Source organism: Oncorhynchus mykiss, chromosome 2 (genome assembly GCF_057628025.1).
Source record: "Oncorhynchus mykiss isolate SJ-2025 chromosome 2, ASM5762802v1, whole genome shotgun sequence".
Lineage (NCBI taxonomy): Eukaryota > Metazoa > Chordata > Actinopteri > Salmoniformes > Salmonidae > Oncorhynchus > Oncorhynchus mykiss.
In genome coordinates this window covers 20,875,949-20,888,637 of record NC_143023.1, presented here as the reverse complement: position 1 = coordinate 20,888,637, position 12,689 = coordinate 20,875,949, and the positions used below count along the sequence as shown (strand labels likewise).

At 42.8% G+C, this 12,689-nt stretch overlaps 1 protein-coding gene across 7 annotated transcripts in view; it reads right to left on the bottom strand.

Moving 5' to 3' along the window:
* LOC110537646 (multiple epidermal growth factor-like domains protein 8) overlaps positions 1–12,689 on the bottom strand; it is a 35,865-nt gene extending 23,176 nt beyond the window's left edge. For 3 of the 7 annotated variants that reach the window (XM_090192280.1, XM_090192293.1, XM_090192304.1), the window contains exons 1-7: positions 12,513–12,689; positions 10,833–11,081; positions 5,314–5,477; positions 4,818–5,027; positions 4,303–4,483; positions 3,771–3,859; positions 2,682–2,895 (exon numbers count right to left, since the gene is read on the bottom strand). In XM_090192280.1, the coding sequence (XP_090048406.1) occupies positions 2,682–2,895; positions 3,771–3,859; positions 4,303–4,483; positions 4,818–5,027; positions 5,314–5,477; positions 10,833–11,007 (1,033 nt within the window). In that variant the 5' untranslated portion in view covers positions 11,008–11,081; positions 12,513–12,689. Of the gene's footprint in view, positions 1–2,681; positions 2,896–3,770; positions 3,860–4,302; positions 4,484–4,817; positions 5,028–5,313; positions 5,478–10,832; positions 11,082–12,202 lie in introns of all 7 variants that reach the window. The other 4 variants (XM_021623859.3, XM_090192298.1, XM_021623851.3 and 1 more) reach the window with 2 other exon arrangements.

The following is a 12,689-nucleotide window of genomic DNA, read 5'->3' as shown; positions in this document are numbered from 1 at the left end:
CATTCATATTGGGTGAACTGTTTAGAAAGAACAGAACTTGTTGTACATAATTCCCTTATACAGTGGGGAGAACAAGTATTTGATACTGCCGATTTTGCAGGATTTCCTACTTACAAAGCATGTACAGGTCTGTAATTTTTTTTTATCATAGGTACACTTCAACTGTGAGAGACGGAATCTAAAACAAAAATCCAGAAAATGTACAAGTCCTCACCTGGTAGCTTCATTAAATAGTACCCACAAAACACCCGTTTCAACGTCAACAGTGAAGTGGCGACTCCGGGATGCTGATCTTCTAGACAGAGTTCCCCTGTCCAGTGTCTGTGTTCATTTGCCCATCTTAATGTTTTATTTTTACTTGCCAGTCTGAGATATAGCTTTTTCTATGCAACTTTCCCTAGAAGGCTAGCATCCCGGAGTCGCCTCTTCACTGTTGACTTTGAGACTGGTGTTTTGCAGGTACTATTTAATGAAGCTGCCAGTTGAGGACTTGTGAGGAGTCTGTTTCTCAAACTAGACATTCTAATGTACTTGTCCTCTTGTTCAGTTGTGCACCGGGGCCTCCCACTCCTCTTTCTATTCTGGATAGAGCCAGTTTGCGCTGTTCTGTGAAGGGAGTAGTACACAGCGTTGTACGAGATCTTCAGTTTCTTGGCATTTTCTCACATGGAATAGCCTTCATTTCTCAGAGAAAGAATAGACTGACAAGTTTCAGAAGAAAGTTCATTGTTTCTGCCCATTTTGAGCCTGTAATCGAACCCACAAATGCTGATGCTTCAGATACTCAACTAGTCTAAAGAAGGACAGTTTTTTTGCTTCTTTAATCAGAACAGCAGTTTTCAACTGTGCTAACATAATTGCAAAAGGGTTTTCTAATGATCAAATAGCCTTTTAAAATGATAAACTTGGATTAGCTAACACAATGTGCCATTAGAACACAGGAGTGATGGTTGCTGATAATGGGCCTCTGTACGCTTATGTAGATATTCCATAAAAAAATCAGCCGTTTCCAGCTACAATAGTCATTTACAACATTAACAAGGTCTACACTGTATTTCTGATCAATTTGATGTTATTTTAATGGACACAAAATTTGCTTTTCTTTCTAAAACAAGGACATTTCTAAGTGACCCCAAACTTTTGAATGGTAGTGTAAGTATTCAGACCCTTTCCTCAGTACTTTGAAGCACATTTGGCAATGATTACAGCCTCAAGTATTCTTGGGTATGACGCTACAACCTTGCCACACGTGTATTCGGAGAGTTTCTCCCATTCTTCTCTGCAGATCCTCTCAAGCTCTGTCAGGTTGGACGGGGAGCCATTTTCAGGTCTATCCAGAGTTGTTCGATCAGGTTCAAGTCCGGGCTCTGGCTGGGCCACTCAAGGACACTCTGAAGCCACTCCTGCGTTGTCTTGGCTGTATGCTTAGGGTTGTTGTCCTGCTGGAAGGTGAACCTCTTCCACAGTCTGAGGTCCTGAGGGCTCTGGAGCAGGTTTTCGTCAAGGATCTCTTTGTACTTTGCTCTGATAATCTTTCCCTCGATCCTAACTAGTCTCCCAGTCTCTACCACTGAAAAACATCCCCACAGCATTGTGCTACCACCACGCTTCACCATTGAGATGGTGCCAGGTTTCTTTCAGACGTGACGCTTGGCATTCAGACCAGAGAATCTTGTTTCTCATGGTCTGAGTCTTTAGATGCCTTTTGGCAAACTCCAAGCGGGCTGTCATGTGCCTTTTTACTGAAGAGTGGCTTCCGTCTGGCCACTCTACCATAAAGGCCTGATTGGTAGAGTGCTGCAGAGATGGTTGTCCTTCTGGAAGATTCTCCAATCTCCACAGGGGAACTCTGGAGCTCTGTCAGAGTGACCATCGGGTTCTTGGTCACCTCCCTGACCAAGGCCCTTCTCCCCCAATTGTCTAGTTTGGTCTTGGTGGTTCCAAACTTCTTCCATTTCAGAATGATGGTGAATGATGGTGATGATGGTGTTCTTGGGGACCTTCAATGCTGCAGACATTTTTTGGCACCCTTCCCCAGATCTGTGCCTTGACACAATCCTGTCCCGGAGCTCTACCGACAATTATTTTTTTCTCTGACATGCACTGTCAACTGTGGGACCTTATGTGGGATGTCAACTGTGGGACAGGTGTGTGCCTTTACAAATCATTATGGGGTATTGTGTATAGGTTGACAAGGAACATTTTTTGTTTAATACATTTTAGACTAAGGCTGTAACGTAACAAAATGTGGAAAAATACTTTCCGAATGCACTGTATATTATCCCTGTGATTACAATGAAGAGAAAGACGTGGCACTCTGTTCTGGACCACCTGCAGCTTAACTAGGTCTTTCTTTGCAGCACTTGACCACATGACTGGAGAATAATCAAGAGAAGGCTAAATTAGAGCCTGCAGGACTTGGTTTTTGGAATCTGAAATCAAACAGTACAGCGTAAGAGTGAGAAAGTTAGACGCACAAATATCATACCCCCGAGACATCTTAACATCTTACCATTACAATAACAGGGGAGGTTAGCATTTATGCCTCTAACTTTGTCACATATTCACGACTCATTCAGGATTATCCGCAATCATGGTAGCATCCACATTTAGGATAAGTGTTTATAAACATATTCTGCAAGAAGTTAGGTGACAGCATTGTATTTCAATAAGTTATTTACCTCCAAATATGTAGAGATAGTTGTCCACTACAGATGCTGCATGGTTGGCCACCCTCGGTGCCCCGGGCGAATGGGATTGGCCGAGCTGCTGCCAGTCCTCCTGGATTGGGCGGTACATCCAGACGTCGCTGGCTAAAGCGCCGCTCATGAGCTCTCCTCCGAAGATCACCATGTTCCCCTTCCACTCTACTGCCGTGTGGGAGTGACGAGCCGCCTGACAGAGGGAGGGGGGAAAGAAAGAAGGGCGAGAGGAAGAGGGTGGTGATGAGAAGAGAGATGGCAGTTGGGATAGGGTGGGCAGGAGGAAGGGAAGGATGAGAGGAAGTGGGAACAAGAAGAAAGAGAAAAGGGAGGGGTCAGAGTGAAGGGATTACTGTGTGATTAACAGGGCCAAAGCTAGAGTGGTGTTTGTGAGACAAGGCGTAACCCGAAGGGGCCTGGGGCCAGGTCTTTTATACAAAAACGTCTGTAGAGTCCGAATGGTTTGAGCTACAAACAATTAAAAGCTGAGTCACATGAACATGCTCATGTAACATGCTTTGCTCTATGACGCTCACAAGCTACACAAGAGTCGTTAAAACAGAAGGGGTTCTTCTACATAGAAGATCATAGTGAATCCCAGGACATAGTGTCTATAATACTGTAATAAGCTAACATAGTTGCTGTCAAACTCCAACAGTTGTCACTGACTAGTTAGATATTCATTTGCCAATAAGCAAACAATTTCTGTACTTACAGCATTCATATACATTATTTTTTTATCAGGTCAGCTTTGGCAGACTTTTTTTTTTTTAAATCAACATTTGTCAATACAACTCACGAATGCAACTGTTTATATGAAATGGTTTTGTGTTCTACTTGTAGCCCTGGTTGTCTTGAAAAAAAAATGGTAAAACAGTTTGTGAGGCTAAATAGAAGGGCTGGACATGTAGTTTAATGAAAGTCAGATAAATGAAAATCTGATTTTTGCAAGATTCTTGAATAAAATAATCAAAGCATAAGATAAACACAGGAAAGAATAACTAAAAGAGTACATTCTTTGATATATTTGATTAAGGTTACATTTCTGGCATGCGGGCAGGCACTTACTGGGGAGTGTCCATAAGATCTGTTCTCCCATTGGTTCAAGCTGAAGTTGTATTTAACCAGGTCCCCCAAAGCTCGGTTCAGGTCAAACCCTGAAATATCAAAACAGCACCAACCATACAGAAGTAGTTAACCGATTACATCATGACATACACTGAAAGCCATAATGATTACTACGCAGAGCCAGTTGTCCAACAGCAATAAGGTCAAGGTCTTCTGTGAAGCCGTGTGCTCGCCTCATCTAAACTGGGTTAATGTTAACCAAGCCCAACAATACTCCTGATTGGGTCGATACCGGGTCTAGTTAGACAATGAATCAGCACATAAAGTGAAAACAAATCAATCCTAACATCCAGACGAGCAACACCCTCCTAACTAACAACCCTAACATCCTACACACCAACACTTGAATTCGAATAGTATACCGTATTGGTATCCCTTTGCATGTAAAACATTTTTTTTTTAATGTACAATGGGATCCAACACTATGTAAAAAATAAATAAACAAACAGTTGTTCAGTGTTCTATCCCTCACCTCCAAACAGGTACATGGCTCCAGTGGAGGACAGGTAGACCCCAGCAGAGCCGGTCCGGGGGGGCATGTATGGGTCGCCCCCACTCACCTGCCACCACTGCCCCACCCCACTGTCATCACGGAGACCCAGCTGACAGCTCTGGCCCAGGAAGTCCGAGCTGCATAGACAACGCTCTCCTCTCTAAGAGAAAGAAGGAGAAAGAGAGAGGAGAACGTTTGAGAGAAATCAGCAATCAACAATATCTAAAGGAAAGGAGGGTCATTCAACCCCTATTTATGTTCCTGCTGTGCTGGTTTCCCCTTCTGTGTTTGAACTCAAATGTATAACCTGCTTAATAATTAACTCCTTAGGTAGCCTTGTACATAGGTTCCCTCAGCTAGCTGTCTTCAGCATCTCAGTTGGCTGTCCACTTTCCATCCTCACCCCAACCTTTGTTTTATTGCACTGTAATAAACCAACATCTCTAAAGACTGCACAGTTTCCAATGTGGATAATAAAGTCTCCCTCTTCTTACCTTGTCACAGGTGCCGTGCAGGATGCAGGCCTGGGGACATAGAGGGGTGTTGCAGTCGGCTCCTCCCCAGCCCAGGTGGCACTGGCACAGGGACGAGGCCGTGTCACAGCGCCCGTGACCTCCGCAGGCCCCAGGGCACACAGAGAACAAGTAGGTGGCATTGAAGCCCAGGAGGTTGTAGTTTGCATCGCTGAAGAGGTGGAGCAGCATCTGGAGGGAGGAGAGAAGACAGAAAGGATGTGAAGGGGCAATCAACAACTTGACTACATTTTTTCCATGATATTGTAATCCATCCAGCCCGTCAAGTCAGAAACGTCCAGCTGTCACTCAATTGTGTGATGAATTCAAATTGAGGCCATGGAAACCTGTCAATAAATCTATCCATTTAATGCTGGTATGAAAGGTTTCCCCACCCAAATCCCCAGCAGTCTGAGGTTGATATCTGACATCTCAGAACATGTCTAGTTCCGCCTTCCATAGATAATGATACGGTTACCTTGCCAGACTTGGCTTCTATGGGCTGCGGCAGGGTGTTGCCACTCAGACTGGCCAGTAGGGGGCTCTGGTAGGAGTCTCCATCGTAGACAAACAGGTAATCGTAGGTGCATTCTGTCTCCATGAAGGTGAAGTTCAGGACGATACGGTAATTGCTGCTGGGGGCTTGAGGAGAATACAGGAAAGAAACATCAGTCAGATATACCCAATATCACCGAGCCAGTGATACGCACCGGAGTGGAGAGCGGTGGATGGCCCCGTCCACTGGTCGTTGCCGCTGTGGAGGTGGGTGAGTGCTATGGTCCTATGGTTTCTCTCGACTCACCCGGCTCCAGGATAGATTTTGACTCTTCAAACATATCAAAGTCGCTATATGCGATCCCTGACTCTGTTTCTGGTACGCAATCTATTTTAATTAGTTCCCCGCATCCAGTGCAGGCGGGAGGGATTGTTAATTGCGCTACCGAACTGCCCCTAATCAAAACGAAACAAAACGGCCTAAACTCAGCCGTCAGAAAACACAGAAAATTTAACTTTTTTCAATGTGTCAATCACTCTCGAGTCATCTGGGACCCACGAGCTAAGCCCAAGGGACTACTAGGGGGGCACTTGAACATTCGTAGTGTCATTCCAAAAAGTGATCAAATTCAACATCTACTCACAGACTCCAACCTTGACTTTCTCTGCCTCTCAGAAACATGGCTCCATGGACACTCTCCATGTGCTGCTTTGATTGTGCCTGGCTACAATGTTTTCAGGAGAGACAGGATTGAAGGAAGAGGAGGGGGTGTGATGATTTACATTAAAGAACATATCCGATGTAAACAAATTGAGTGGTCATGTGATAATGAACTAGAATGTATCGGCCTGAACGTTACACTGTCTCCCCAAATGTCTTTTACCCTCATTGGAATGTATAGGCCACCTTCCACCAAAAGTGTGTTTTTTGATCAGTTTAATACTATGCTTAGGGAATGTGATTTTGGGAAAGAGGTAATCTTAATGGGAGATTTTAACATTAATTACAGTGCCTTGCGAAAGTATTCGGCCCCCTTGAACTTTGCGACCTTTTGCCACATTTCAGGCTTCAAACATAAAGATATAAAACTGTATTTTTGTGAAGAAACAACAAGTGGGACACAATCATGAAGTGGAACGACATTTATTGGATATTTCAAACTTTTTTAACAAATCAAAAACTGAAAAATTGGGCATGCAAAATTATTCAGCCCCCTTAAGTTAATACTTTGTAGCGCCACCTTTTGCTGCGATTACAGCTGTAAGTCGCTTGGGGTATGTCTCTATCAGTTTTGCACATCGAGAGACTGACATTTTTTCCCATTCCTCCTTGCAAAACAGCTCGAGCTCAGTGAGGATGGATGGAGAGCATTTGTGAACAGCAGTTTTCAGTTCTTTCCACAGATTCTCGATTGGATTCAGGTCTGGACTTTGACTTGGCCATTCTAACACCTGGATATGTTTATTTTTGAACCATTCCATTGTAGATTTTGCTTTGTGATTTGGATCATTGTCTTGTTGGAAGACAAATCTCCGTCCCAGTCTCAGGTCTTTTGCAGACTCCATCAGGTTTTCTTCCAGAATGGTCCTGTATTTGGCTCCATCCATCTTCCCATCAATTTTAACCATCTTCCCTGTCCCTGCTGAAGAAAAGCAGGCCCAAACCATGATGCTGCCACCACCATGTTTGACAGTGGGGATGGTGTGTTCAGCTGTGTTGCTTTTACTCCAAACATTACGTTTGCATTGTTGCCAAAAAGTTCAATTTTGGTTTCATCTGACCAGAGCACCTTCTTCCACATGTTTGGTGTGTCTCCCAGGTGGCTAGTGGCAAACTTTAAACAACACTTTTTATGGATATCTTTAAGAAATGGCTTTCTTCTTGCCACTCTTCCATAAAGGCCAAATTTGTGCAATATACGACTGATTGTTGTCCTATGGACAGAGTCTCCCACCTCAGCTGTAGATCTCTGCAGTTCATCCAGAGTGATCATGGGCCTCTTGGCTGCATCTCTGATCAGTCTTCTCCTTGTATGAGCTGAAAGTTTAGAGGGACGGCCAGGTCTTGGTAGATTTGCAGTGGTCTGATACTCCTTCCATTTCAATTTTATCGCTTGCACAGTGCTCCTTGGGATGTTTAAAGCTTGGGAAATCTTTTTGTATCCAAATCCGGCTTTAAACTTCTTCACAACAGTATCTCGGACCTGCCTGGTGTGTTCCTTGTTCTTCATGATGCTCTCTGCGCTTTTAACGGACCTCTGAGACTATCACAGTGCAGGTGCATTTATACGGAGACTTGATTACACACAGGTGGATTGTATTTATCATCATTAGTCATTTAGGTCAACATTGGATCATTCAGAGATCCTCACGGAACGTCTGGAGAGAGTTTGCTGCACTGAAAGTAAAGGGGCTGAATAATTTTGCACGGCCAATTTTTCAGTTTTTGATTTGTTAAAAAAGTTTGAAATATCCAATAAATGTCGTTCCATTTCATGATTGTGTCCCACTTGTTGTTGATTCTTCACAAAAAAATACAGTTTTATATCTTTATGTTTGAAGCCTGAAATGTGGCAAAAGGTGTTGTAGGAAAGTGTTGTAGTGTGTTGTAGGAGTGTTGTAGGAAACCCCTCAAACGGATCACTAATACCTTTGACCTTACACAGCTAGTTAAAGGGCCAACCAGGGTGACTTGTTGCTCTAAAACACAGATTGATTTGGTGTTCAGTAATAAACCAGAGAGAGTGACTAAATCATTCAATATGGGTACTGGGCTATCTGATCATAATCTGACACTTATAGCCAGAAAGCTGTCTAAGAGCAGGTTTAACCTCTCTACTGTTAGAAAGCCGGATCAACTCAGAATACCTAAGAGTGAATTAAACTATTTTGAAAAAGCAATTAAGGGAATAAACTGGAATGATCTCTTGTCCTATACAGACGTGGAAGCTGATAGTCAGGTTTTTCTATCCACAATCCAGACTACAATAAATGGCTTCCTAAAGAAAATCAAATCCAAACCTGGCCAAAAGAGCACTCTTCCTTGGCTAAATGGAGAAATCTGGAAATTGATGAAAGAACGAGATTACGCTCTAAAAATAGCCCTAAAATCTAAATTAGAGCATGACAGACGTAGGTTTACCATATTGAGAAATAAGGTGATGAAAGAAATCAGACAGGCCAAGGCAAACTTTTTTATTAACATAATTGGTGAAGCAAAGGGAAATTCTAAATTGATATGGGAGAATCTAAAAAAGTTAACAGGGAAAGACCATAGTAACACTGCAAAAAGACTAGAAATCATGGTGAATAACAATCTAACACAGGATGCAGTTGAAATAGCAATAGCCTTCAATTCCTACTTTATTGACTCTGTCAGGGTACTGACACAGAACCACTCCACTGGTTTCTTGGGCTCAGTGCTAGTGAATGACACAACCTGTCTTCATCATAAGGGAGGTTTCTGAGTCAAAGGTGAACAAGGTGATTAGCTCACTAAAGAACTCTAAAACCAAAGATGTGTTTGGGATGGACTCTACCTTTCTTAAAAACTACAAAGAGTCACTCATTGGCCCCATTACTAAGGTCACCAACACATCTATTGGTCTCGGTGTGTTTCCAAGGGTATGGAAGTCGGCCATAATAACGGCCATCTTTAAATCAGGCGACCCTGCTGACGTGAGTAACTACAGGCCCATTAGTATACTACCTGTGGTGTCAAAGGTTGTTGAAAAGTGTGTAGCAGAACAACTGATTGCCCACCTCAACAACAGCCCCTTCACATTACACTCCATGCAGTTTGGCTTCAGAGCGAAACACTCCACAGAAACGGCCAACTGCTTTCTTCTGGAAAATGTGAAGTCCAAGATGGACAAAGGGGGTGCTGTTGGGGCTGTGTTTCTGGACCTAAGGAAGGCTTTTGATACTGTTAACCATGAGATTCTCATCACAAAATTGTCCAAGTTCAACTTTTCCCCTGATGCCTTGAGATGGATGAAATCATACCTTGAAGGCAGAACTCAGTGTGTCAGAGTGAGCAATGAGCTGTCGCCCACTTGTAGCTATGATGTGGGCGTGCCCCAAGGGTCAATACTGGGGCCCCTCCTGTTCAGCCTGTACATTAATGATCTGCCTTCTGTCTGTACTGGGTCTGAAGTTCAAATGTATGCAGATGATACAGTGATATATGTGCATGCAAAGAGCAAACAACAAGCTGCACAAGAACTCACTACTGTAATGGTCCAGGTTACAAAGTGGCTCAGTGACTCGTGTTTGCATCTCAATGTGAAAAAAACTGTTTGCATGTTCTTCACAAAGAGGGCAACAGATGCTACTGAGCCAGATGTCTATGTGTCAGGGGAGAAGCTCCAGGTGGTATCCGATTTTAAGTACCTTGGCATCATACTTGATTCCAACCTCTCTTTTAAAAAGCATGTGAAAAAGGTAATTCAAATAACCAAATTCAACCTAGCTAATTTCCGATTTATACAAAATTTTTTGACTGCAGAGGTAGAAAAATTGTACTTCAAATCTATGATACTCCCCCACTTAACATACTGCTTGACTAGTTGGGCCCAAGCTTGCTGTACAACATTAAAACCTATTCAGCCTGTCTACAAACAGGCTCTCAAAGTGCTTGATAGGAAGCCCAATAGCCATCATCATTGTCACATCCTTAGAAAGCATGAGCTCTTGAGTTGGGAAAATCTTGTGCAATACACCGACGCATGTCTTGTATTCAAGATCCTTAATGGCCTGGCTCCCCCTCCACTCAATATTTTTGTTAAACAGAAAACCCAGACATATGGCAGCAGATCCACAAGGTCTGCCATGAAAGGTGACTGTATAGTTCCCCTAAGGAAAAGCACCTTTAGTAAATCTGCATTCTCTGTGAGAGCTTCCCATGTCTGGAATACACTGCCATCAGACACACATAACTGCACCACATATCACACTTTCACAAAATGCTTGAAAACATGGCTAAAGGTCAATCAGATTTGTGAACATGGTTCCTAGCTGTGTGTTGCCGCTTTCCATGTTATCTGTTGTCTGTAGCTTGTGAGGTGTGGAAACACTTTGTTGCTTTTATGAATTTTGTCTTGCTGCTTTTTATTTTATGTTGCTCTGTCTGTATGCTGCGTCTTGCTTGTCCTATGTTGCTCTGTCTGTATGCTATGTCTTGCTTGTCCTATGTTGCTATGTCTTGCTTGTTCTATGCTGCTATTGTCTATATTGTAATTGTTTTTAATAACCTGCCCAGGGACTGCGGTTGAAAATTAGCCGGCTGGCTAAAACCGGCACTTTTACTGAAACGTTGATTAATGTGCACTGTCCCTGTAAAAATAAAAAATAAACTCAAACTCAATATAATTTAGAGTTTACTTAATTTGCCCTAGACAGGATTTTTCCTTGGCATATCTTGAGATCTATGTATTCACATTAAACTGACAACCAACACACACTCATCACGGCACTCAGTTCTGCCACCACTGTCTCACTCACCTTTGATGAGCCACTCGCAGTTCCCGTTTACAGAGTAGTTCCCTGGCCCGTCTGTGACGTACCCTGGGGGGCCCCTGAGCACCTGTCTGTGGCCCTTACAGTCTCCTGCCCAACACCCAGGGGCTACAGCCACCAGCAGCAACCCCAGCAGGGGGACATGGAGGAGGGAGGCCATCCTCTCCCCCACCTGGAATAGGTGGAGGAGGTGAAGATGGGGTTGTCCGATTACCTCGCTCACAAGCCGGGAACCTAGAAACGGTTCAAACAAACAATGCAACTTCAATGAGATGGATATGCTAAAAATATTTTACAAAGCAAAGAGGTTACATTTCAACATAGGATGAAAGATGCTCTAGTTTTGCCTATATGTCACATCAGTGTTGCTTTCTGGTTACAGTCCCATATTTACAGAGTAAAATATCTAAAACTCTGCAAGATAGCCTTTTGGCAATAACTTGCAATCAAACATCAGCCAAATACATATTGCAGTCACATACAGAAGTAACCAAACAGGCAAAAAAATGTTTTATGCTGGCAGGTAGACAAGAGATTCTTTAATTTATGTCCATGGCACGGTGTCAACTTAAGGAATGTGCTTTTCATATGAGACTAACGTTAGTGTTATTACTTTTCCAATTATTTCTGTCTCTGGGCAAGGTAAATTAATGATTCACGTTTTGTAAAGTGTCAACGTGTACCCCGCACATTGTAGAATATTCGGCTTGTCAATATGACAAAATCTCATTAATTTGAATTACAGACATATACAAATAGTTACTTACACTTGCCAACACATTAAGACGTTTTCTATATATATATTTCATAGCTAATCATCATCACAGTTATGTCTATGGGTGCTGCTCCGTTTCTAGCTTACTAATTAGCAAAAATCTCAATTGAATCACGTTTAGCAAATATTTTTTAATTAAATGCCATGAAACGGTGAGCGAGCAGCTAGCTAACGTTACTAGTAGCTAGCCACTATCAAACAATGCTTACTATCCGCAGACAAACGATAACTAGCTAGCTAACGTTAACTGTTATTGCTATGGCTAGCTAACGTAATGTCATTAGTTGGCTAACGTTAACATAATAGCTAAATACAAACTTTGCACGTTGTTAGTTGCTAGTTAGTTATAACCAGCTAGCAAGCGAGTATTGAACGTTAGTTAGCGTAGCGGATTTGCTGTTATCATGAACGCGATACCAGTCACCACAGTAGCAGAGGACCGTTCGCTTAGCCTTCCCATTCATTTGTCTAACTAACCAGATCCCACATCTCCGTCCCCATGATATTTTATATTGTCAGATAGTTATGAGCGACACACTGCATAACTGAATGTGAGATAGCTGACGTTAGCTAGCAGTACCAAAGAGGATCGTCGGACTCCAGCACTGGACTCCAGTACTCGATGTCCGGAATCACAGGACACAGACCACCCTCCGCAGGGGCTCGCGCTTACTGGATGGCTGCTAGCTAGTTAGCGACCAAGCTAACTTTACTCCAGATGCAAAAGCGCAGTCGTTGGCCATTTATTCAATGATGGTTAGCTAAATCATAATAATAATTAAATACATCTGTCGCAGCTTCAGACATATCTTCATTATTTTTGCCATAAACTATCCTCTTACGCATAAGCACACTAGCCAGCGTGAAATGTTACTTGCTTATTGCCTGACCTCATGAAATGTTTATTGTTTTTGTATATGACAGCCTCCCACACAAAAGGCTCCTCCTCTTGTTCTTCTTCTTTAAAGTTTTATGGCAGACTAAACCTATTCTGCCACCTACCGTACGGGGTATTGAAACAAAAATAAAGAATATTCCATTGTATGCACGGCTTCTTCTTCTTTTTT